The sequence below is a fragment of the Panthera uncia genome (genome assembly GCF_023721935.1).
Source record: "Panthera uncia isolate 11264 chromosome B3 unlocalized genomic scaffold, Puncia_PCG_1.0 HiC_scaffold_1, whole genome shotgun sequence".
Taxonomy (NCBI): Eukaryota; Metazoa; Chordata; class Mammalia; order Carnivora; family Felidae; genus Panthera; species Panthera uncia.
Genome location: NW_026057582.1, coordinates 104,063,691 through 104,089,073, shown reverse-complemented (window position 1 = coordinate 104,089,073; position 25,383 = coordinate 104,063,691). Strand labels below are relative to the sequence as shown.

At 38.3% G+C, this 25,383-nt stretch overlaps 1 protein-coding gene across 2 annotated transcripts in view; it reads right to left on the bottom strand.

The window, feature by feature from the left end:
• The window catches only part of TRIP4 (thyroid hormone receptor interactor 4), a 67,507-nt gene that overhangs the window by 14,465 nt on the left and 27,659 nt on the right, over window positions 1-25,383 (bottom strand). For both annotated transcript variants that reach the window (XM_049611737.1, XM_049611736.1), the window contains exons 7-11: window positions 24,990-25,205; window positions 19,846-19,972; window positions 16,254-16,441; window positions 12,232-12,356; window positions 10,766-10,857 (exon numbers count right to left, since the gene is read on the bottom strand). In XM_049611737.1, the coding sequence (XP_049467694.1) occupies window positions 10,766-10,857; window positions 12,232-12,356; window positions 16,254-16,441; window positions 19,846-19,972; window positions 24,990-25,205 (748 nt within the window). The remainder of the gene's footprint in view (window positions 1-10,765; window positions 10,858-12,231; window positions 12,357-16,253; window positions 16,442-19,845; window positions 19,973-24,989; window positions 25,206-25,383) is intronic.

Sequence of the window (25,383 nt, the reverse complement as noted above, 5' to 3'; positions counted from 1 at the left end):
TGGGCTCGAACCCACGGACCACCGGATCATGACCTGAGCTGAAGTCGGACGCTTAACCGACTGAGCCACCCAGGCGCCCCTAAGGTTATCTTAATCATGCTAAATACACACAGGCTGGGAACTAGACACTCTTAGGATGATAGCCCTGGGTAAAAGTAGGTGCTATCCTATAATCTGTTACCCCCCGCCAAGATAAATTAGAATTCTTGGCAAGCGGGCCAATAAGGCCTTATGTTTAATATAAACTACCCTGACATATATTAATAGAGTAAGCAAATGTCAAATAACAGGGAAAATGATGGACAAATGAAATTATAGAACAAGAGGTTTATGGGACCCATTCTTGCTTCACAATAAAGATAAACATCAAAATCAGCTTTCCAAACTTAACCTAAATCCAAGTTTTATGTGAATATCTCTTTTCCCAAACTATTACTGAACTTCAGGAGGCTTACAAGAAACAGAGCTGACAAGCAAAGCAGCCTGCAAAAAAATAAAGCAAAGGCCTATGTGTTGGGAAAAGGGGTAGAATACATTAAAGCAAAGTCAGTTTGGCACAGCCTCAGTACCTCCAGAAAAGCATAATCACTGTAACTGGGGTCTGGACACTATGGACCACATTAAACACTGACAAGTCAGTGACTTACAAGAAAGGGATTTTGGTCTGAGAGTAAAAAGACAAAAATGCACCTGATGGAGAGAAAAGTAAATTAGGGGCACCTGGCTGGCTCAGTCAGTAGAGCACATGACTCTTGATCCTTGGGGTAGTGAGTTCAAGCCCCACATTGAGTGCAGAGCTTGTTTTAAAAAAGAGAAAAGTAAATTAAGAGAAGGTTCATATTTAGAAACAGTGTGAATAAACTCCGGACGCTACAGTAAGGGTCAATGAGAGCACATCAGACAGGTTAGGGAATGTGGATTTTAAGATCAGGCAACTCAAAGCAACCATTCAAATTCAGTAACAGATTCCTCAGGAAGTTGCTGCTGTTCTTGCCTATGAAAACATGACTCCTATCACCTGGTTTCCAGCCTGATGAGTGGGGGAGGTGGGCCTACTCTTCTTTCATGCCTCATAAATTTCATAGCTGTCTAACATAACAGGTAATTAACTACTAAACAGCCATTTTCTTCTCTTCTCCAGAGGGAAATTGTTCACCATTTAGAAAACATTTCTTTTGCCATTTTCATAAGAGAAAAAAAAGGTTAGTAGTTTTTGGCAATCACTACTAATTCAGAGTCAAGTGGCCATTTTCACCAACTCTGCAAGCCTCCATTTAGTCCTTGTACTGAAATGATCAGTAACTCCTAAATGATGCCACTCTTGACAACAAATCCCCAGATGACCTATAACTCTTATACCTGTCTCCAGAGGACTAACAGCTACTGCAAACAGTTAAGAAAGAACTCACTGACAAAGAACATATATTTGCTGTAGGTTTTCTTGGTTTAAACTTTGGGGAACTAGATAGGACATGAAATCAGGCTCTGAAATCTAGTTAGCTGAAAACCAACTCCACGAAGATTGAGGTGATAATACTCAGAAAGAGAGAAGGAAATAAGTCTGATAAAAAGGCTACAAGTAAAACAGATCCAAAGAAGCATATCCTGAAAGCAATTCTCTAATAGTTCTCTAATAGTTCTTGTTTACCTTTTCTGTTAAAGCAATTCAACAAGTCTACAGGACACACAACTAGTACCTTAGGCCCCACTATACTGGAGGATAAAACTTTTCTCACATCAGAATAACATAGGAGTAGTGATGCTCTGACAAGATGACAACTGTATATTTGACTGGAGTTGGATAGAGACCAAGCCAGCTGGCCCAATATGGGATCACTGAATTCCCACGTACAAGTACCCAAATCAAATCATGTGCTCAGTATAGGGGCGTTTGAGTGGCTTAATCAGTTAAGCATCAGACTCTTGCTTTCGTTTCAGGTCGTGATCTCAAGGTTTTTGAGTTTGAGCCCTGCAATGGGCTCTGAGCTGATAGGGCAGAGTCTGCTTGGGATTCTCTCTTTCCCTCTCTCTCTGCCCCTCCCCTGCTTTCACTCTCTCTCTCTCTCTCAAAACAACATTTTTTTTTTTTAATAATCATGTGCTCAGTATCAAAGATGGAGGGATTGCAGCTCAATGCTACAGAGTTCATATTTGCTCCAGGTGAAAAGAATAATATGCAGCTTAAGGGTCTTACAGCCATTTGTGGAAGATGACCTAGTTGAAGCCACACAGCATTGGTTTCCTGGTCCCATCCTCCTCACAGTTAAGTTTCCACTGTGGCTTTCTGTGCTCTTTGGAATTCTATGCTAGAACCTCCATACACAAGAGAACCTAAGCAAGTGTATTTTCTCTAAAATTAACTGCATAGCTTTTCTGCCTTCTTTAAGACCTAAATGGGAATCACCCACTCACAACAGTTATTTTGGTCTTAAATTTCCTATAGCAGGTTTTCACTCCAACTTAAACTAGTGAGAACCAAAAGAAAATTACTCTTAATTAAAGATACTATGTTTTAAGGTCCTTTAACCATTGAAGTCTACATTTGGGACTAATAACTCAGAATGCTAAAACTCCTCTTAAGGGATAGGACTATTTTAGAATTTATCTCCCAACGGGAGATAACTTAACTGAGAACAACTGTTTTGAGGCACAGTTCAGAACATCCTTTGACATCAGTTAACATACCAAGGTAAGATAACTGTCAGGCAAACTGGTGCTATTAACAGTAACAATATGCCTTTATTGAATGATATTTGTCTTTGAGAACAAAACAGATTAAAACATTTTAAACTATCCAAATAAAAAATCATAACACTGTATGTTAACTATACCGGAATTAAATGTTTTTGTTTTTTTTTTTTAATTTTATTTTTAAGCGATCTCTACATCCAACATGGAACTGAAACTCACAACCCCAAAAATGAGAGTCACATGCTCTCCCAACTGAGCCAGCCAGGCACCCCTGGAATTAAAATTTTTCTTTTTTATCATAAAAAAATTGATTTTTGTATGGTGATTACATATTATAGTACTTCTTTCCTTTACTGCTATAATATAGGTTTTCTTTACCACAGGTCATTTATTTCAAAGTTATTTATCTTAAAAGAATATTTTCTCTCTTTTCCTTAAAGTTTAGTTATTTATTTTGAGAGAGAGAGAGAGAGAGAGAGAGAGAGAGAGGCAGAAAGAGAGGGAGAGAATCCCAAGCAGGCTCTGAGCCATCAGTGCAGAGCCCAATGTGCGGTTCGAACCCAGAAACCATGAGATCATGGTCTGAGATGAAATCCAAAGCTGGACATTTAACTGACTGAGCTATCCAGGTGCCTCAAGAAAATTCTTTTTTTGTACACTCCATGTGGACTAATGATACTACCATTCACCCAACTGCCAGAGCCCAAAACCCAAGTTTATCTCAGATTTCTTTCTCTTATCTTTCATATCCAATCAAATAACCAAGTCCTATAGACTTTACCTCCTAAACATTTCAATCATCTGTTCCTTTCTGCCCAACTCATCTGCCAGAGCAATAATAGAAATATGAACACAGTAGCCCAGGGAAGGAAGTGATTAGTCTTGTCAGGGAGGAAATGGACTGAGGTCTAGGAAGACACTACAGAGAGTGACATCTGAGTTGTTTAAAAGGATGAATATGAACTATAGTGGTAGAGAAGAGCATGGTGACCTGATAAAGGATGGCATACTGAGGAAGACAAATTCTTTCTTCAGTACTCACTTTTTTTAGAAGCTTCCTTAACCCTCTCCACCCCGCCCCCAGTCAAACTGCGTTAGGAGTTAGGGCCTCTCACACATTCCTTTTTCATATGGTAATTAGTATGGTTGGGTTTTCTTGTCTCAGTCTCTTCTAGTAGACTGAAAGATCCAGAAAGATGAAGTATCTGTTAAAACTCTGGATCCTTAGTCTTTTTTTTTTTTTTTTTAATGTTTACTTATCCTTGACAGAGAGAGTGAGACAGAGCGTGAGTGGGGGAGGGCCAGAGAGAGGAAGACACAGAATGGGAAGCAGGCTCTGGGCTCTGAGCTGTCAGCACAGAGCCCAACGCGGGGCTTGAATCATGAACATGAGAACATGACCTGAGCCGAAGTCGGACGCTCAACCAACTGAGCCACCCAGGTGCCCCTGGATCCTTAGTCTTTAGCGCAGTTCCTGGCACATGAGACAGATGGTCAGTCAATACTTACTGAATGTATGATTGTATAACATTCCAAGCAATAAAATCTTAGATAATTTGCTACCTGGTTCATACAGTAGACTAGGTGAAAAATTAAGAAGCCGTGAACAGATTGCAAGAAGATACCAAGGCTACAGCAGATTCCTTCTAGATCAAGCAGACCACTTTCTCTCTAAGCCTCGGTTTACTTACAGGTAACATGAAGGTGTCACATTAAGTGATTGATTCTACTTACATAAAACCTCTTACATCTATTCCCCTCTTGTCTAATTTCACTGGCATTATCCTAGAACAGACCTTTGAAAATATCTCGACCCTGGAATGACAACTGCCATCTCATTAGTCTCCCCACCTTCAGGCTCTTCACTGCAATTAATCTTCCACCTTGCAGTCAGATCCATTTTCCTAAATGGAGGCCCTGATCACGTTCCAAACACCCCGGCTCCATTCCACAACTGACTACAGATCAAAGTCTTACCTCTGAAGCCTATCATTCAAAGCTATCTACCATCTGACCGCAACATACCTTTCCATTCTTGTTTGCTGCTTCTTCCTCTTCTTCTCCCAGTTTGTCTCTCAACAAACTGGTTTGCTATTATTCTCTGGACAGGCCCCTAACTTCCCACCTCACGCTACTCCTCCTCCTTGGAATATGCTTTTCTTATCAACTAAGTAGGAAGACCTGAACAGCAATCCCAATTCTACCATTTACTGACTGACACTATGCAAATTACTTTAACTCTCTGTCTTGAATTCTCTTCTCTTTAAAAGAGGGATAACGATACTTTGCTTGAAGTGGTTGTGAGGATAAGAAAATAACATACACAATAGGCCTTGTATAATATAGCTGATCAAAAAGTGAGATTTTATTATTATTACCTTTCAAGGCTAATTCAAAAGCCATATTTTTTTTTTTTAAGTTTATTTATTTATGTTGAGAAAGTGTGATAGAGTATGAGGAAGGGGCAGAGAGGGAGAGAGAATTCCAAGCAGGCTCTGAGCTGACAAAGAAGGCTTAAACTCAGATCATGACGGAGTTAATCATCATTAACAGATATCATGACCTGACCCAAAATCTAGTCAGATACTTAACTGATTGAGCCACCCAGGCAGCCCAAAAAGCCATATTCTTAATAAAGTCTTTTGGGGTCCCTTCTAGCTAGAAGCAACCTTTCTGTCCTTTAAATTCCTCAGAGACACTCTACTTTTCAAGACAGTTATCCTTGCTTTTTATTTTGTTTTTCTTTGTTTACATACATATTTTACCTATCTAGTAGTCTTTTAAACACCCTGAGGACAGACCCCGTGGCTAATTCATCTTTTTATTTCTTGTAGTGTCTAAAACAATGTCTGATTTATGGTAGGCACTCAAGTATTTACTGATAAATACTTAAGAAAACCTTAAGAGTTATAGGTTTGTTTTCAGATGAAAAGGTAAAAACATTAAAGAATTTACATAAATGTATAGACAAGTGTTAACGTTCCCCTCCTCTTTTCGGGATAAGTACAAAGGAAAGCAAAATGCTTTCTGGAATATAAAAAAATATACATGGTTGTGCTCAACTCAGCAAGTAGGCATTTGACACCCAGATTACAAAACAACTTTAAAGATAGTCTGCTCTGACCTAGAAATTCCAGTAAATATTCTAGTCTCCATGAGAATTCTGAAAATATGTTCCCTGTTTCACTCAAGTAAGCTGTACTTTTAAAGAACAGCCTAGGGTTAGGCTAGTTGTGGCAGACACACAGTTCCCCTCTTTGTTGGGTCTCTGACACAGCCCTCATGATCCCTTAGAAATCCACATTTTAGGTCTATAAATATGCAGGTTTTCTCAGTATGACAGAGGACATTTTCACATATTTTAAAAGAAAGTAGGGGCACCTGGGTAGCTCACTCGGTTGGGTGTCCAACTTCGGCTCAGGTCATGATCTTGCCGTTTGTGAGTTCGAGCCCCGCATAGAGCTCTGTGCTGGCAGCTCGGAGCCTGGAGCCTGCTTTGGATTCTTTGTCTCCCCTTCTCTGTGCCCCTCCCATGCTCGAGCTCTGTGTCTGTCTCTCAATAATGAATAAACATACATACATACATACATACATACATAGAAAGAAAAAGAAAGAAAGAAAGAAAGAAAGAAAAAAAGAAAGAAAGAAAGAAAGAAAGAAAGAAAGAAAGAAAGAAAGAAAGTTTGTGGGGGTGCCTGGCTGGCTCAGCCAGTAAAGAATGTGACTTTTGATCTTGGGGTTGTGAGTTCAAGCCCCATGCTGGGCACAGAACTTACTTTAAAAGAAAAAGAAAAAGAAAAAGAAACTTTGGGGATACTGCATTTTTCAAGGCTGTTATCTGGGTTGAATACTAACTATTCCTTCATTCTCCAATTTCTCACCTCTCAGACCTACAGACAATCCATTGATTGATGATAGAAGATGATGATTTCCACACATGATTTTTGCAAACCTTCCTGATGATCTGTATTGCTTGGATACCCTTATAGGAGAAGGACCAAATAATACTCTCTACCCCAATGAAGACTTCAATTCTATTGCTAATGTCAGTTATATAGGTACCCAGCAGAACTGCTTCAGCATAACTCTTTAAAGATAGGGTCTTAGCTATTATAAAAGCCATAAGATCAAACGGACTGAAGGGTCAGTAAACTGGCAGGAGAGGAATGGATTTAGTCAGAAGAAATGGAATAATCAATGACCTTGGAGATTTCAGACAAATCAGATTTTCTATTGAAGGCAGAGATATAAATAGCCCAAACACAACATAGACAAGTAGAAACAAAAGCCACCAACTCAACTTTCTGTTTGAAAACTTGTTAGGTCTAGAGAACTGTTCAAACCACAGCTGCTAATGGTTATGGATTTGGCAATCAAAATGTCTTTGTTAAAAGAAAAAAAAAGAGTTTTAACTGCCTTACTATTGAGGTTACAAACCACAGCCTTGATGCATTGTTGCAGTCAACATCCTCCCTGCTGTTTTTGAGAGCTTACATCTGCTGCTGGCAGATAAAGTGCTGGCAAACTGCATGGGCTCCTTCCAGGGGAATACAGGAGAAGTTGTAACTAGATGGCTCTCATCTACCTTTCTCTCCTGAGTTGAGCCCACAGCCTTTGCTGCATCATTCTTGTCTTGTCTAGGTTGATTCCCTGCCATTACTCAGAGGGCTGGGGGTCTAGTGGGATTTTCTTCTGGCACAAATTGGCCATGCCAGCCATACTACTCTTAGAAGATAAAATGAAGACGAGTTCTTAGCTCAGGGCAAAGCATTTTAAGCACATATTTTAAAAAATCACTTAGAGTATAGTGTACTTGATTTTAAACAACCTCTAATAAAACTTTTTTTTAAAGAGACTAAACGATCACATTATGCCAAAAATAGTGAGGGCTTAGTATATTTTAACTTATCAAAGAAAGGCCAAGAATGTGAGGTCAGGAAGTAAGTTACTGAGTTTCTTTGGGGAAGGAAAAAGGAACAAGATGGAGAAGTAAAATGTGGTCCAAGTCACACATGAGATTAGTTTCAGTTGAAATAAAAACTACTAGATCTACATTGGTTTTCAAAGAAAATGTCATTCAGCTGGGTAATGAAAAATGAGTGTAAAGGTGCAGAAAGAAGACATAGGTCAAGAAATTGTTTTCTGTATGATTCTCCCTCAGTGAGATGACCTATGACAATAAAAGAAAACCAAACATACTTAGGCTAGCACTATCTTAGCTGTATATACAAGATACCAGTTCTGCAGTATGAAAGTAGATAGTGTGTATGAGGTAGGGGGAGGGGATTTATGGTCGAAAAGTTTAACACTGTATGTTGTATCCATTAGACGTAACAGACAGTTGTATCAGACAGTCATAATGCACACTAGCGTATTAAGGTCTCTGAGAAGGTCTACAGTAAACAAACACATTTGTCTGATACAAATACATTTTCCAAATGTATGTGTCCATTCAGAACCACCTCCCCCTATTTTTATTTCCCCAGAGAACACCTATACATGGAAGAGTTTGGGAAATGCTAGTCTAGGGCTATTATTCCTAAACTTTCAACTCATTCTTACAGTAATGAGAGTAAGGTTTGTAAAACAGACTAGGCAATCACATCACTAACACCACAGAACCACAGCTCAAAGACAGGTAGATTAGCAAAGACGCTTGAGACATTTTCCGAAAGGCAGCCAAATACCAAAGCTACAACTTTTAAAAGACCTTTATCTAATAAATAATCCCCAAATAAGACTAATATCAATTCTGCATACATTCATGAGCTACCCCCAAAGAAAAGAAACAGTGGGGAAAAGCCCCAGAAAAGCTGACCATAGGGAAAATGAGTAAGGGATTCCTATTTGATGAAGCCTACTGGCTTCTGGCATTTGGAGATATTTTAATGACATATACCAGAGAAATTCATAAGGAGAGTTGCCAGGACCTCCAGCTGGGAACATATGGAAGGATTCCTACATTTCTATGTGCTGCCCTCAGCATCCTCAGGATAAAAGACAGAATCTAAGCTCAAGGAGGAGTATCATGCTGACCTGAAAGAGAAGCATCCATGAGAAACCAAAAAAGATTTGTCAATTAGATTTCTAACTCCCATAAGCTTGCTGTACTACACAGACTAGGATTACTGTTTCCTACCCTTCTCTACACATTTTGTGGAAGGAAGAAGACTGGCTGTCTAGTGATTGAAATCATTTGACCTTGTATCAGATGGTGGTTTGCTTGATGGACAAATAAAAAAATAAAGGAAGGCCCTTTGCCAAACCCCACCACCCACATACCAGATGCTCCAGATTCCCCTTTTTAATTTTTTTTTTTAACTTTTAAAAATAGGTTTATTTATTTTAAGAGAAAGAGAGACAGAGCAAGCATGTGCGCACACGTGCAAGCAAGGGAGCAGCAGAGAGAGAATCCCAGTGTGGGGCCTGAACCCATGAACCATGAAATCATGACCTGAGCTCAAACCAAGAGCTGGACGCTCAACCAACTGAGCCACCAGGTACCCTGATTTCCCTTTAAGAATGCAGATATCCTATGAAGAAAATATACTGATAACATATTAACTCATCCTAAGCTATTAATGCCTGTGACAGTCTTTAAAACTATAAGGCCTACACCAATGTAAGCAATTTTTATAACTGTTACTTCTAGACTGAAAAAAAAAGGGGGAGAGAAAGAGAGGAAAGAAGATACTGGGGAAATGGGCAAAAGGCCCATGGAAGCACAGGTACAACGGTGTGGAAAAAAGGGTCTCCACATGTCCATGGTTTTGCCTAGGTCTGAATTAGGTAGTAAGGTTCAGAACAAAAGGCTAGGGGTCAAATCCATGCCAAAATGCATGCATTGTACTCCTATACATAAAGTAATCAGAGAAGAGCTAAGGAGGCAATCCACAAGAAAATGAAAGAAAACTAGAGGGATAATTACTGGCTAAAATCTGTGAGGAAAGGGTAGAGAGGGTAACATAGATAGGATCAGGTTGGTTTTTTAAGTTATTTATTTATTTACTTATTTAGAAAGAGAGAGAGAGAGAGAGCGCGAGCATGTGCGCTTGCATGAGCTCACAAGCAGGAGAGGGGCAGAGACAGGAAAGAAATCCCAAGCAGGATCCACACTGCCAGCGCAGAACCCCGTCAGAGCAGAGCCTGATGCGGGGCTCAAGCCCACAAACTGCGAGATCATGACCTAAGCCAAAATCAAGAGTCAGACGCTCAACTGACTGAACCACCCAGGCTCCCTAATAGGAGTTTTTACAACAGTAATAATGTTATCAAAAGGCAAATAGATCTGGAAAACAAAGTGTTTACTGAGAAAAATTAAGCTGAAAAACATTTTCCTAAGTACAGTGGTTGCCTAAAGCAATTGTTGAAAGTACAGGAAAACCATACTGTTAGGTAAGACTCTACAGGCTTCAAGGATAGACTTTGCCATTTTGGATTCTGCTAGTCTGAGTCTAAACATACAGCTCTAAAATTTCAGGCGTTCTCCAATGAAGCTAAAGTCTTTCGGCTCCCTCTGCTGCTCAAAAATGAAATCTAGTTATGTCAGTTCAACCTTCAATGATCAAAAGAAATAAAAATACATACCTACACATGTGTGCACATACTCCCTCGCATATACACTCCCCAAATATGGCACAGTCCAGGCAATCAGAAATCAGAATTCAAACTTGCCTATCATGAATTCTCTGGCTTGAACCAAATCTTCCACAATAATAACAAATCCTATCATCCTCACCACCTAATTGAAATAATTCAAAGGATAATGGAGGGTTTCTTTACCAAAAGCAGCAAAGTTTTATGAAAGGTGAGGACTCTATTTGTTAGCCTGACTGGGGAAATAGCTTTTTATGCAGAAATGTACATGTATTAGAAACCAGAACAATCACCAGTTTTTCTGTTTCTGCACTGGTCTTGTATCTGTCCAGTATTTCCCTATGAAAAGATTATCCTCACATGTCTAAATTCAGTTGCTATCACCTTACTATCAGCACGATATTCTGTATTGAAGGATTTACAAGTCAACTATGGTGGCAAACTAAGCATGTGTCCAAGAGAAGTATACTTTACCCACCTGTTCCTTAAACTGCTTCTGGGACAAGCAGTCAATGAGGTCCACACAGCCCAGAAGACAACCTGATGGATAGTCGTTGGGAAATTCCACATCTGAATCAAGAATAAGAGAAGCATCAGCTATATCTCCTTTTTGTTCCCCTGAAACTCACAAATCTGTTTCCAATTCTGAACAAATCACTATCTCTATTACCTACTGTAGACACAGAAAAACAATGAGGTTTTTATTTAGCACAAGTGTTTGCATTTTAGCAACAAATTTAGTGAGTGTCTGGCATAGTCCACTATCTACATTCTAAGCTATAAAAAAAATTACCCTTACACCATCAAAGTTCAAGGACCCTACAACTTCACTCCAAAAAAAGTTCAAGGACCCTACAACTTCACTCCAAAAAAATCATTCCACCTATACTCAATTGGATTAACCTGGAGTTTGGTGGCGATGGGTTTTGGAAACAAGCTACAGCTGTGAAGAGAAAAACCAAAAAGTGTAGTAAAACATTTAAGAATGACAGAACACAGGGGGAGAGAGAGAGAGAGAGCAAAAAAAAGAATGACAGAACATAAATTTAAAACAAGCTAGTCATATCAGTCAAAACATTGTGCTTTTAAGGAAACAAGCACCTTTGATTCCTCAAGTTTTGGTTTCCTTAAAACTTTTAAAGGTAGTTCTATAATCATCCCCTCATTCCACCTTCAAAGCAAGTGTATGAGTTAGGTAAGAGGAAGAAAAACAAGACATCTAAGAGTCAGAAACAGTTTTTTTGGATCCAAATATGATGTGCTTGGGGGTAATTCCCAAAATATAATGGTTAAGTCAACCAACTCTGACCTGTCCAAATCCCATAGCAGATGTTTATTTGGGTCAGTCCCCTCAAAAAATTCTTATTGTGGTTGTTCTTCCCAATCTAAAGATACCAGAGTTTATAAAAGTCATTATACTCTCACAGTTAAAAATTTTTTAAAAAAGAAAATTTTCTTAAATTAAAACTAGTTGGTTGATTTCTGGTCTTGGGAACTGATAGGCATATTTTTTAATGTTTATTTATTTATTTTGAAAGAGAGAGACAGCAGGTGTGAGCAAGGGAGGGCAGAGAGAAAGGGAGAGACAGAAAGAATGCCAAGCAGGCTAGTCGCTGCCAGAGCAGAGCCCGATGTGGGGGCTGAACCCACAAACAGTGAGATCATGACCTGAGCTGAAATCAAGAGTCAGATGTTTAACTGACTGAGCCAGCCATGCGCCCTGGGAACTAATATTTTTATTTGCACTGTTTGATGAATGAATGCTTTGAACATGTGCCCAGGTTTGCCACTAAACAAACAAACGTACACAAAGATTAAAGTCCCTCTCATCTACTTCCCTCTCCCAAAAAAAAAAAAAAAAGTCAGAGGAGGAAGGGGGTGAAAGAAGATGAACTTCTTTCCTTTCCATCAAGTAATACTGAATGGAGAATATATGTCTGTCACCTTTCCCACGAAGAAGACGATATGTAGTCTGGAGTTCTGAGACTTCTTGAGGGGAGGGTCTTTTGGCTGTGGCTGCTATCCAAAGACGTCCTCTGTGAGGAGTGTACCAACTTCTGCCCTCCACCCTTAAAAAAATTACAAATTTAGTAGAAAGGATCTAAATTCTAGTGTCCCAGAGGATCTCATCTAATATAGCAAATCACCCGGCTAAACCAAGAGATCTATAGAAGATATCTCACAAAGAGGGGTATTTTGTGTGAAAAACATAATTATAACACAATACCCTTAAATGGAGTATGAACCCTGTTCTCTAGCTTTTCCTATCATCAGAATAAAGACAATGATCTCTTTCAGGTCCTATTTTTAACTCCATCTCTGTAAGTCAGACTTGTATCTTTCACTAGCCTTGTGACTTCCACCATTTAAATCTTACACTTTTAAGGCATCCAAACTGTTCCACAAAAAGGAAATCCTTGATGTTCTTTGAGTCACGGGCTAACTTTTTCTTGGAAGATTTGTTAATTGTTTTCTAACCTAACAGAAAAATCTTCACCAACACACAAATCTCTAAGAATAGTACTTTTATAGTTGTCACTTTATAGAATTTAAGTAAATGAAAATGTTTATCATCTTCACTCTTTAAATTGCAACCATATTCATTTATATTTTCTAAGTATTTTATAAAGGATTATGTTCTTTGTAAATAATTAAACAACTTGACTAGTTTGAAAGAATCTTTAGATGGAATAACAATGCATCCAAGAGAACTTAATTACTCTCCAAGGATTACAAAAAGATATTCCTGGGGGATGGGATGTTGGGCAAAATGAGTGAAGGAGAAAGGGAGATACAGGACTCCAGTTATAGAATGAGTTAAGTCATGGTAATAAAAAGCACAGCATAACGAATAAAATGATATTATAATAGCAATGTAACGGGACAGATGGTAGCTATACTTATGGTGAACACAGCATAATGTATATAAACTTGTCAAATCACTAAGCTGTCTACCTGCAACTAATGTAACATTGTGTGTCAACTATACTCAAAAAATAAATAAGTAAAAAGAAAAAAAAAAAAGGATGTTTCTCTTTTAGTTCCAATCAAATAAAATACCTTGATAATATACTGCTATTACACTATTCTTACAATGGGAAATAGGGAATTTCTCCTATCCTTCATTTTCCAATATAGATGAACTGAAATAGTGCCAGGCACATACATAGCAGGTGATCAAAAAATGAAGAACTAATCAGTATCGTTCTTCCCTCCACACCAAATAATCTGAAGGGTTATTGGGAAAATGGTCTCACAAATGTGGCAGAATCATTCATTTTATTTCTGTGGGATTCGTGATTGTGAGCTGGATGTTGCTCATCTGTTCTTTTCAGTAACAAAATCTGAAGAATATAGATCCAAAACAGGAGAGAAATGTAAACATTCTGATTCTCTCAGCAGAAAGCGAGCTGTTTAGTTTTCTGCTTTGGAAGAGGGAAAAGACACCCAAATTGTAGAAAACTGAGTAAGAACAGATACCTGAGGGTCTAGTTGCCCTGGAGCAGAAGCAGATTCACATGCATTTGTTCTAATGGCATCACACACATGAACTAAAAAGCAATTACAAACCAAAGCAAGAAGACCTAACCTTCAAGAAGGGAGAAAAATGACAATGCACCGTAATGAAAGAAGGAAATCACAGCTAATAATGAATACACCAAAGTAGAAATGATTGATACTAAATGCCAATAAAAAATTTTCTTTCAGAAGACAAATGACTGAAACTTACACAGTAAGACTGGAAAAAACCACTAAAAACTTGAACTTAAGTTCCATCTCTGCCACTAACTAGTTTTTAATTCAGAGAAAGCTACTTTATCTATAAAGTGTCCTTACGTAAGTGTCCTCATTTGTGCAAGACTGTAATAATACTGGCCTTATCTATTTTATAGAGCTACTGCTGCTTTTAGAACTGTAAAAATTTATTTAAGTATATTACTACTGTTATGAGTTAGGACACTGTCAGGCATAGTAAATTCTAATAGATAAAATAAAAAGGAACAAAAAGATATCTGCATCTTCAAATTCACTGCCATATTATTTATAATAGCCAAGATATGGAAACAACCAAATGCCCACTGATGGATGAATGGATCAAGAAAATGTGGTATATATACATAATGGAATATTATTCACCCATAAAAATAAAGGAAATCCTGCCATTTTATTTACAACAGACCTTGATGGCATTGTGCCAAATCAGACAAAAAGACAAATACTGTATGATCTCACTTATATGCAGAATCTGAAAAAACACAAACTCATAGATAGAAAATAGTGGTGGTTGCCAGAGGTAAATGGGTAAAAATAGTCAAAACTTTGAGGTATTAGATAAGTAAGTCCTGCGGAAGTAATGTACAGCATGGTGACTATAGTTAACAATATTGTGATGTATATTTAAAAGCTGCTAAGAGAATAGATCTTAAAAGTTCTCACAACAAGAAACAAAAAATTTGTGACTATGTGAGGTAAAGGAAATTAACTAAACTTACTGAGGCAGCCATTTAAAAATATATACATATATCAAATCATTATGTTGATACCTTAAACTAATACAATGTTATTTGTTAATTACATTGTAATAAAACTGGAAAAAAAGGGAAAGCGAGTATGTTGTAATGATAAGTGAAAGAAGTAAAATACTAAATATATTTTATTACCTCACTATATAACAGCACAGGAAAATAAATATAAATAAGCCCTCTAAAATTCTAAAAGTAGGTGTTTCTAAGTGGTGGGATTATAGGCGATCTTTCTCTTTCTAGCTACTTCACCGTATTTTCCAATTTTCTATTTATATTTATAAAAGCAAACTATTTTTTTAATTTTTTTAAAGATTTTATTTTTAAGTAACTTTATACCCAACGTGGGGCTCTAACTTACAACCCCAAGATCAAGAGTCACATGCTCTATCAACTGAGCCAGCCAGATGCATTGAAAAAAATATTTTTTAAAATTGAATTGAGAAGCGGGGCACCTGGGTGGCTTAGTTGGTTGAATGTCCAACTTTAGCTCAGGTCATGATCTCATGGTTCGTGAGTTCAAGCCCCACATCCGGCATGCTGCTGTCAGTGCGGAGCCTGCTTCAGATCCTCTGTCCTTCTCTCTGCCCCTCCCCCGCTTGAGCTCTCTCAAAAATAAATAAAAAACTTAAAATAAAATAGGGGCACCTGGGTGGCTCAGTCAGTTAAGTGTCTGACTTCAGCTCAGGTTATGATCTCACAGTTTGTGGGATAGGGTCCTGCACTGAAGCTCAGAGGCTGGAGCCTGCTTCAGATTCTGTGTCTCCCTCTCTCTCTCTGTCCCTCCCTGGTTCACACTCTTTCTCAAAAATAAACAAACCTTAAAAAAAATTTTTTAATAAAAAAATTAAAAAATAAAATAAAATTGAATTGAGAAGAAACATGAAACCATAGAACATTAAGTTCTAACCATCATGAATAGGTACAACCACTCAACCTTGTAATAAAGCGACTTAACTCTTAAATCCCTCATTTTTCTAGACAAGTAGTTTTTCATATGATTAGTCAGATTAGTACATAGATATATGAAAGAAAAAAACATAGTTGGGCTGTTGTCTTAAAAAAATTAATAAATAGCCATAAAAACTGCATTTCAAATAAGATCAAATCATTAATGTTGTTGAATATTCCAACATATATTCCAAAGGCAAAGCCAAGAGAAGTTTTGTCAAGAGACTTCATTCTGAAGATGGAAAAACTGGTATTTTATTCTTTTTTTATGACTAGGATCCTTAGCCTTTCTAACCTCAGGTTTTTTTTAAGCTATTCAGTAAAAACACTACTACCAAATCAGTAACATGAATATACTGCTTAAAGTTCTATGTGCTGAAGAGTATTATAAATCGTCACTATATTGGGGAAAATGAATTCTAATCCATAATTCTAAATCAAGTTTGTGTCACTGTAAAATCTTCCACTGGCAAGATTCATTTCTGTCCTTACCTTTTGATCCCTCTGACAAGCAGAGAAGCCCAGGGCTGATGCATAGAGAGGCACCAGCCACCATCAAAGCCTTCCTGAAATTCTTGGTCCTGGATTCGCAACTGGTGCCGATAGGAGTTCATTTCTAGTTCCGATCCTCCTGAATGGAAAGCCTTCTTCTGTGAGGCTGCACCTGTCTGGTCTATCCACTACACAAAAAAGAAACCAAATATACAGTTCTGTCTGACAAGGCAAGAACCTGGGGTAGGTATACAAAATGAGATGAATGTTAACAATGAGGAAATCATACTGGGCACATTTTCTTAAAGTTTATCCCACCTTTGTTTGAAACAAGGACATAAGAGGTGTAGGTATAAATTCAGAAGGAGTTGTAGATATGATAACAAGGTCCTATCTTAAAAGATAATTAGAATGCTGAAATCTCCATACGTAGATTCCTAATTCCAGCAAAAATACAACAAGCAGACCAGGTATAAGGTCTATAATTACTTCTACTGTAAACTTATTAATGATCCATAATGGATTCTGGACAATTTCCCAACATAACTGCATTAAATGAAGGTTCCAAATTTTGGTCCACACACCTTTCATGTGCTTAAAGGCAGAGTCACATGCTGGGACCGTGATAAAGCCAATCAGATGCTATCAGGGGCAGTAGTTATGATTGTTGGATGCAAGACATACTCTCTTACCCTGAAAGGAACAACCTGTCTCTTACAGAAAGGATGGAGAATTACTGAAACAAGCCCCCCATTACATGAAGAGAAGAGAAAATTATAGGACAGTGGTAATATAGAAAACTGATGTGTCCTGGCAGTTCTGTCACAGAATGACAAAGATTCATGTTTGTTCCAGAACAAGAAGACTGAAAGTCTTCAAAATTAAAAAAAAAAAAAAAAAAGGTCTTTATTAAGATGAAGTTTTTGGTTAGTTGTCTTAATTTTTTGACTTGTTTGATAATTTATAGGGGGAAAAAACTAGAGTGGTAGTTTAGAGACTCTAAGCAATCATTTAACCTCTAAAGGTTTCAGTTTTCTCAATTATAAAATGATGGGGTTGGACTAAATTTATCTTTAAGAATCTTAATGTAATATAATTTTATGACTCTAATCAACTGCTTCATATCTTAAAAAAAACACAAACATTTATTCAGTACTTGACCATGTAAAAAGCACATCAAGTATAAAAAGGGTACAGTTCTTTCTTTCAAGGCACTTATGATCCTAGTTGAAGAAAAACACATAAATAGCTAACCAAGATATAAAGCAAAATTAAGTAAATACTACCTGGGGATAGAAGCCCTTAACTGGGAATATAGAGGAAGGACTCATCCATTACAGGGGAAATAAGTGATTTCATAAACATGTTGGTACTTGAACAATTCTGAGGTCCACATTCACTGTATTATCTCTACTACAGTTATAGTTTATATTACCTGTTTCTCTATTCCCACATCCACTTTCTCAAATTAACCTCTTATCTTTCACTGATATTATTACAGAGCCTGCTAACTGGTCTCATCTACATTTTTAGCCTTTAAGTAACTCTCTACTGTCCTACTAGTGTTACTACACTAACCTGGGCCCTCATCAGCTCCCCAATATACTACTGCAATAACCTTCTTAGCAAATTCCCTGCTTTAGTCTTACTCCTCCCTCGAATCTCTCTATACAGGCATGGAAGTCATGCCAATCTTCAACTAAAATTCTTTAAGGACTTCTCTTTGCCTACTTTGAAATAAAACCAAACTCCTTAGCATGAGACATAAGGCCTTTCATGGTAAGATGCTGCCTACTGTTTTGGGTTGAGTAGTATCCCCCCCTAAAATTTACATCTACCCAGAACCCGTGAAAGTGACCTTATGTGGAAATAGTTTTGCATTTGTAATCAAATTAAGATTAGGTCATACTGGGTTAGGGTGGACCCCAAATCCAATGACTGCTGTCCTTAGGAAAAAAAAAGAACACATAGACAAAAACAGGGAAGAAGACCATGTGAAGATGAAGGCAGACATTTCAATGATCCCGCTATAAACCAAGGGATGCCTGGGGCCAGGAGAAGCTCAAATAGGCAAGGAAGCATTCTCCTATAGAGCCTTTGCGGGGAATGTGTGGGCCTGCCAACGTCTTGATTTTGGTGTTAAGGAACTGTGAAAGAATAAATTGCTGTTGTCTTAAGCCAACTAGTTGTGATACTTTGTTATGGTTGCCCTAGGAAACTAATACACCCACTAGTCCATCTCAACTTTTTTTTTCATCTTAGCTTCTAACAATACTTAATTACCTCTGGTTCTACCAAACCTACAATACTCCTAAACTGCTGAACCTTTGTAAATGAACTTCCTGGAATTTTCTCCCTAGATTTGTCTCATTGGAAATTGTTATTCATCCTGTAAGTCTTCTCCCAAACACTATTTCTTTCGTGACTCCTAGAGTGTTTATGAACACTTTCCTAAAGTCCTACTCTATGCACAACATGTGTCTATCATTGCACTTTTTTTTAATTGAAGTAGAATTAACATATAGTATTATATGCAACTATCTTAAGGAATTCAAATTATTTGTATTCAAACATGTTTCCCCACTAAGTCTTTAAGGATAGGAGCTGGGCCTTTACCTTTTAATTTTCTAGCACCTGGCAAAGAAGCTGGCATGTGTAAAGTGCTGAACAAGTACCTACAGTTAGGCTGTTTAAAGAACTGCTCTGACTGCATCTCTTTGCGGAAGAACCTTCTATGGCACACATTTATATACCAAATAAAAATATGAAAAATTTCTAAACATTTAAACATTTTAGTGATTTGGTTCTCCCTACCTAACCTTAGTCTGTTTCTCAGGATAATCCCTTTGATAACCACTATCTATGCAGCCTACATTCATTTTTCCATAAATATACAGGCCATGCTTTCATGTACCCATGCTTTATTCCTACAGTTCAGTCTGCTTGGAATGTTTTCAGTCTGCTTGGAATGTTTTTTTCCCCACCATCCCCAAACACCCATTTTCTTGGATATTTCCTTTTAATGAATGTAGCTTCCCTATTAAAGCTTCTTTTATTCTCAACTGGAAGTGGTACTTCCCTTCTCTGGGTTTCCACCATACTTTATTTATATCTCTATTTGTATTAGAACTGCTTATGTGATTTTTTTCTCCCTACTGGTCTATGAGTTCTTTGAGGATAGAAGCAACATACAGTTTGTCACTTACTATCATGATAGCACATAATAGATGCTCAATGATATGATGGAAAAATGAATGACAACAATGAACATATTAATTTAAAACACCACTCTATGGGACTACTCATATTCTATAAAAGGTAGAGAAAGAACATCAACAAAAGAACCATGGGATTATTGTCTCAATCTCTTACTTAACAAAACCCTCTCTTGGGAAATACTCAGAAGATAATACAGGCCAACTTGTAAGAAGTATTGCAAAAAAATGGAAAAAACTGGGGACAGAAAATAAGGTCGGTGGGTGTATTGAAAAAGCACACTGATATCTAAAGTCTATGAAAGAGGCACACTTGAAAGGAGAAATATTGGGGCCCAAACTCCTCTCATTACCAGTTACAGCAAAGGTCCACTAACCTGGGGAGGGGACTGGTACAGGTTGGGATTCACCAGAACTCCCAAAGGCTCGTCAGAAGATCTATCCAATTTGGTGAGTGGTTGGTTCAAGGTTCCATTGGCAATTGCCTGTATTGTCTCATCTAGTCTGTGATGACAAACCAAAGGATGAAATAATTGGTAAAGTTCTATGCTCAGAATATCCTTACTTACCACAACATAAAATCCTTCAACAATGAGAAAATTTGAAATTCAAAGAGGGGTCCATGGATGAACTTTCCTACTCCCCATCACCAACTTCCTTCTCTTCACTCCAAGAACCCTAAGGAATATGAATTAGTAAAAGTTCCAGAACACTAAGAAAATAGGTAGGGCACACTACAATCATTCATCTGTTTAACAGGATTACTAAAAATGCCAAGATTAGAACAGCTGCCTAGAAATAGTCTGACCTACAGCAGAGTATTTATCCTATAGCTGCCTATTTACTCAACACATTCCATTACTCCTCTGCACACTCAGGAGGCCCTCTCCACTCCTCCAGGCTGACCTAGATTCTATCCTTGTTTCAAGGTCCAGAAGTTGTAGTAAGGTCCTCTACTGGCCCAGCACAAAAGTGCTTACTCCTTTCTCTGAAGTCCTATAGCACCTACTATTTAAATAGTTATCGGGGTGCCTGGGTGGCTCAGTCGCTTAAGGGTCCAACTTCAGGTTGAGATCAGGTCATGATCTCACGGTTTGTGGGTTCGATACCCACATTGGGCTCTTTGCTGACAGCTCAGAGCCTGGAGCCTGCTTTGGATTCTTTGTCTCCCTCTCTGTCCCTCCCCACTCATGCCCTGTCTCTCTCTCTCTCTCTCTCTCAAAAATGAATACATATTGAAAAATATTTTAAAAAACAAACAGCAGATACATCCCATGTTATCCTGTGCCCATGGTTTGCTATTTATTTTGGCTCTAAATTTACAAAAGAATGTGATGATTTCCATTTAAAGACTGTAGAACTAATCCTAGGGTAGTAGGAGATCACAGATCTTAGAGGAACTGTATCTTATTCTATCCAGTACCTCTACATTACCTACTGCTATACTCCATGTCCCTGCCAGATGCTTGACAAATGTTTATGGATAATGATAATTCTGAGGCACAACATAATGAAAGGATTTTACCAGTAGAAAAGACCAAAGATATTTGTTAGGAACCTTTTATACACAAGGCGACTTAAATAAGGTATGGAAAACATGGTTCTTGCCTTCAAGAAGCTTTGACTCTAAATGGCAGGTTTAAGATAGCTATGAAGATGATGAACAAAACATGGAAGGATGTAGTGCTACTATGAGAGAGTTATTACAATGATTATTATTATAATCCCATGTGTTGTACCAAGTAGGTAGATATTTCAAAGGCAAAGATTGTGGGAGAGATTTCCAAACCAAGGAAAAAGCAGAAACACAACAGGTATAAAGCTAAAAAAAAAAGAGAGAGATAAAGAAAGAAGAAAAAAACCAAGAATTTTGAGGGAAGAGGGGAGTCTAAATAAAATAGGGTGGGGACAGTGGGATCTGAAGAAGGAAATAATTTTGAAATATAATAAATGGTAAATGTACCTACAACTCTAGAACCTATATAAGAAGCAATACAAGTAGCTAATCAGTACATTTTTAGAATGTTCAGACTTACCAGCATACAACCAAAACAAATAAATATAAATAAAAATTTTCACAAAATAAATACAATTTTTCATATGTGAGAAGAGCAAATATTTTTTTTAAATGTTGAGAAGGGGATGAAGAAACTAGTATCTTACTACCTGGTTATAGCTGGTAAGTAAAAAAGTATGCATAATTTAAGATACAATTTGAGATACTGTCCAATTTAACTTCTAAAGGGCTGTATGTACTTTTTATTGAACATAAAAATAACTTGTTATTATAAAGGTAATTTATAACTGGAAAATACAAATTAATGGGAAAAAAAAGAAAAATTCCTAAACCCATCACCAAAAAATAATTTTACTTTTTTTTCTTTATGTTTACGTATCACATACGTAATAGGTAAGAACAAATAATTATTTTGAAGCTAGTGGTAGAATTTCTTTTATGGAGAGAACAACCTTTGTTTAGGAAAATTCTACAATGGATTTGTCAGATCCAAAAGAGGAGGCCAAAACTGAACCTTGTGGAAAGCATTACTATGTTTACCAATATCCAACTGTGGGGGGGGGGGGGGGGGGAGAAAGAGAGAGAAAGAGGGGGGGAGAGAGGATGAGAAGAGAAAGGAGGGATGGGGAGGGAGGGAGACAAAGAGGGAAGGAGGAAGAGAGAGGGAGAGAGAATGAGGGGAAGGGAGAGAATGAAAGAGAAGGGGAAGGGGATGGGGATGGAGGGGGAGACAGAGAGAGAGAGGGAGAGAGAGAGAGAGAGAGAGAGAGAGAGGGAAAAAGGGGGTGGAGAGGGAAAGGGAGAGAGGAAGAGAGAGAAAGAAATAGAAAGGGGGGTGGAGGGGGAGGGAGGAAGAGAGAGAGAAAGAGAGAGACAGACATACAGACAGACAGACATGATTTCCAAAACAAAAAACAGGAAGATCCTGTGCTTTCTTTTCAGTGCTATGCTGGAGCCAATACACATGTCTCTGAACTCTATGTTCAGTGACTTCATGTTGGTAACTTGAAATTGGCCATGATGGGAATTTTTCATGAGACTTTATTTCTTAGGGCAGTTTTAGGTTCACAGCAAAACTGAACAGAAGGTTCACACATTTCTCATATGCTCCCTGACTCCACACATCCATACCTTGCCATTATCAGCCATTCCTCACTTGAGTAGTAGTACATTTGTTAAAATTAATCAACCTACACTGACACATTGTCACCCAAAATCCATAATTTACATTAGGATTTACTCTTGGCATTGAGGCTGTACCATTTTAATAGTCCCATCCACAGTAAGAGAGCATATTCATTTTCCTATACTCACAGACTATGCATGTAGTATTTTGTATATATGTATTTTTTATTTCAGCCAATTTAATGATACATTGTTTTAAAATCTCCATTTCCCTTATAACTAGTTGAACATTTTATTTATTTATTTATTGCTTAAAGTTTTATTTAAGTCATCTGTACACCCAAGATGGGACTTGAGCCCACAACCCCAAGATCAAGAGTCACATGCTCTTCTGACTGAGCCAGCCATATGCCCCTAGTTGAACTTTTTAAAAAAAATTTTTTTTGATGTTTATTTATTTTTGAGAGAGAGACAGAATGCGAGTGGGGAGGGGCAGAGAGAGAGGGAGACACAGAATCCGAACCAGGCTCTAGGCTCCGAGGTGTCAGCACAGAGCCTGACACATGGCTCGAACTCACAAGCTGCGAGATCGTGACCTGAGCTGAAGTCAGACACTCAACCGACTGAGCCACCCAGGCGCCCCAGTAGTTGAACATTTTTTTTTAAATTTCTATTGGCCGGGAGGCCTGGGTGGCCCAGTCGGTTAAGTGTCCGACTTCAGCTCAGGTCATGATCTCATGGTCTGTGAGCTCAAGCCCCGCATCAGGCTCTGTGCTGACAGCTTGGAGCCTCCTTTGGATTCTGTGTCTTCCTCTCTCTCTGTCCCTCCCCTGCTTATACTATATCTCTCTCTCTCTCTCAAAAATAAAGAAACATTTAAAAAAAAAATTTTTTTTTAAATTTCTATTGGTATTTGTATTTCTTCACCTGTAAATGGTCCTTAGGCTTCGCTCGTCTTTCTACTGGTTTGGTATGTTTTGTTTTAATTTGCAGGTCTTTACATATTATAGATCTTCCTTTTTTGACTTAAAAATGTTCAAAATATTCTCTCAGCTTGGTAGCATTTTTTTTACTTTATTTAAAATATCTCGTCTTAGGGGTACCTGGGTGGCTAAATTGGTTGAGCTTCCGACTTCAGCTTAGGTCATGATCTCACAGTTGTGCAGTAGAGCCTCGCATAGGGCTCTGTGGTGACAGCTCAGAGCCTGGAGCCTGGAACCTGGAGCCTGGAGCCTGGAGCCTGGAGTCTGCTTCGGATTCTGTGTCTCCCTCTCTCTCTGCCCCTCCCCCACTCACACTCTTTATCTCTCAAAAAAATAAATAACATTAAAACATTTTTTTGACATCTCGTCTTTTTGTCTTCTGGGTTGTGTATTTTGCTTAGAAAGAGCTATGGGACGCCTGGGTGGCTCACACAGCTAAGTGTTGGACTCTTGATCTCAGGTCAGGTTATGGTCTCATGGTTCATGGGATGGAGCCCTGAGTCCCTGAGTCAGGCTCTGTGCTGACAGCACAGGGCCTGCTTGGGATTCTCTGCCTCTCCCTTACTTTGCCATTTCCCTGTGCCCACACACGCACGCATGCTCTCTCTAAAAATAAACAAACTTAAAAAAAAAAAACACTTTATTACACCAAGACTGTATCTATATTCTCCTGCATTTCTTTATTTCTGATCCTTTTACCTCTTTTACATTTAACCATTTAGCCAAACTTATTATCACAGTATGGTTTGAAATAGAGATCGAATGTCAATTTTTTCCAAGCTGGTGGCCAATCATCCCAGCATGTATTTAACCCTTTCCTTATTATTTAGAAACGCTACCTGCTTTAATTACTAATTTACACATGTATACATACAAACACATACAATGCAGGTTTTGTACTGGATTCCTTTACATTCCCATGCCCAAATGGCACCTCATTGTTTAAAAAGTTTTTTATCAAACTATAGTAATTATCTGGAAAAGTTACCCTCACTGTTCATTTTCAAAATTTTCTTAGCCACTCTTACATTTTTCTATTCCAAATGAATGTATTATTTTTAAAATCAACAAAAATAACAGATCCATGAGAGGGGGCAAATCCTTTTTAGACAAAATGCCCCCTCCCAGGGGCGCCTGGGTGGCGCAGTCGGTTAAGCGTCCGACTTCAGCCAGGTCGCGATCTCGCGGTCCGTGAGTTCGAGCCCCGCGTCAGGCTCTGGGCTGATGGCTCGGAGCCTGGAGCCTGTTTCCGATTCTGTGTCTCCCTCTCTCTCTGCCCCTCCCCCGTTCATGCTCTGTCTCTCTCTGTCCCAAAAATAAATAAAAAATGTTGAAAAAAAAATTAAAAAAAAAAAAAATGCCCCCTCCCAGACCCTTTCTGGTGCTGCCCACTTACTTGCTGTGATACTCTGCTAGAGGATTTTCATCTTCCACGATCTTCCTGCCTGCAAAGTCAATGGTGATTTTCTTAGAGAGCCGAGACATATGTCGAAATTCTCTCAGCTCCTCCTCTCGTTTTTGCAGGGTCTCCCGCTCAATTTTAGACAACCACTGGTTAGAATCACTGGCAAAGTAATCTGACTCATCATCAATGACTTGCGTCCTTCGAATGCTAAGGAGATAAAGAGAACACATGTCAATTGGGTTACCTGTTGACAAAACAGGGACTTGATTACTGGAAAACTGTTTTAAGGCAGTTTACTCTTTGCTATCCTGAAAAGTATCTCAAACACAGATGCCCAAAAAAGTTCCATAATAAGGTCAAGCTCTGCTTGGTCCCCAGCTTCAGC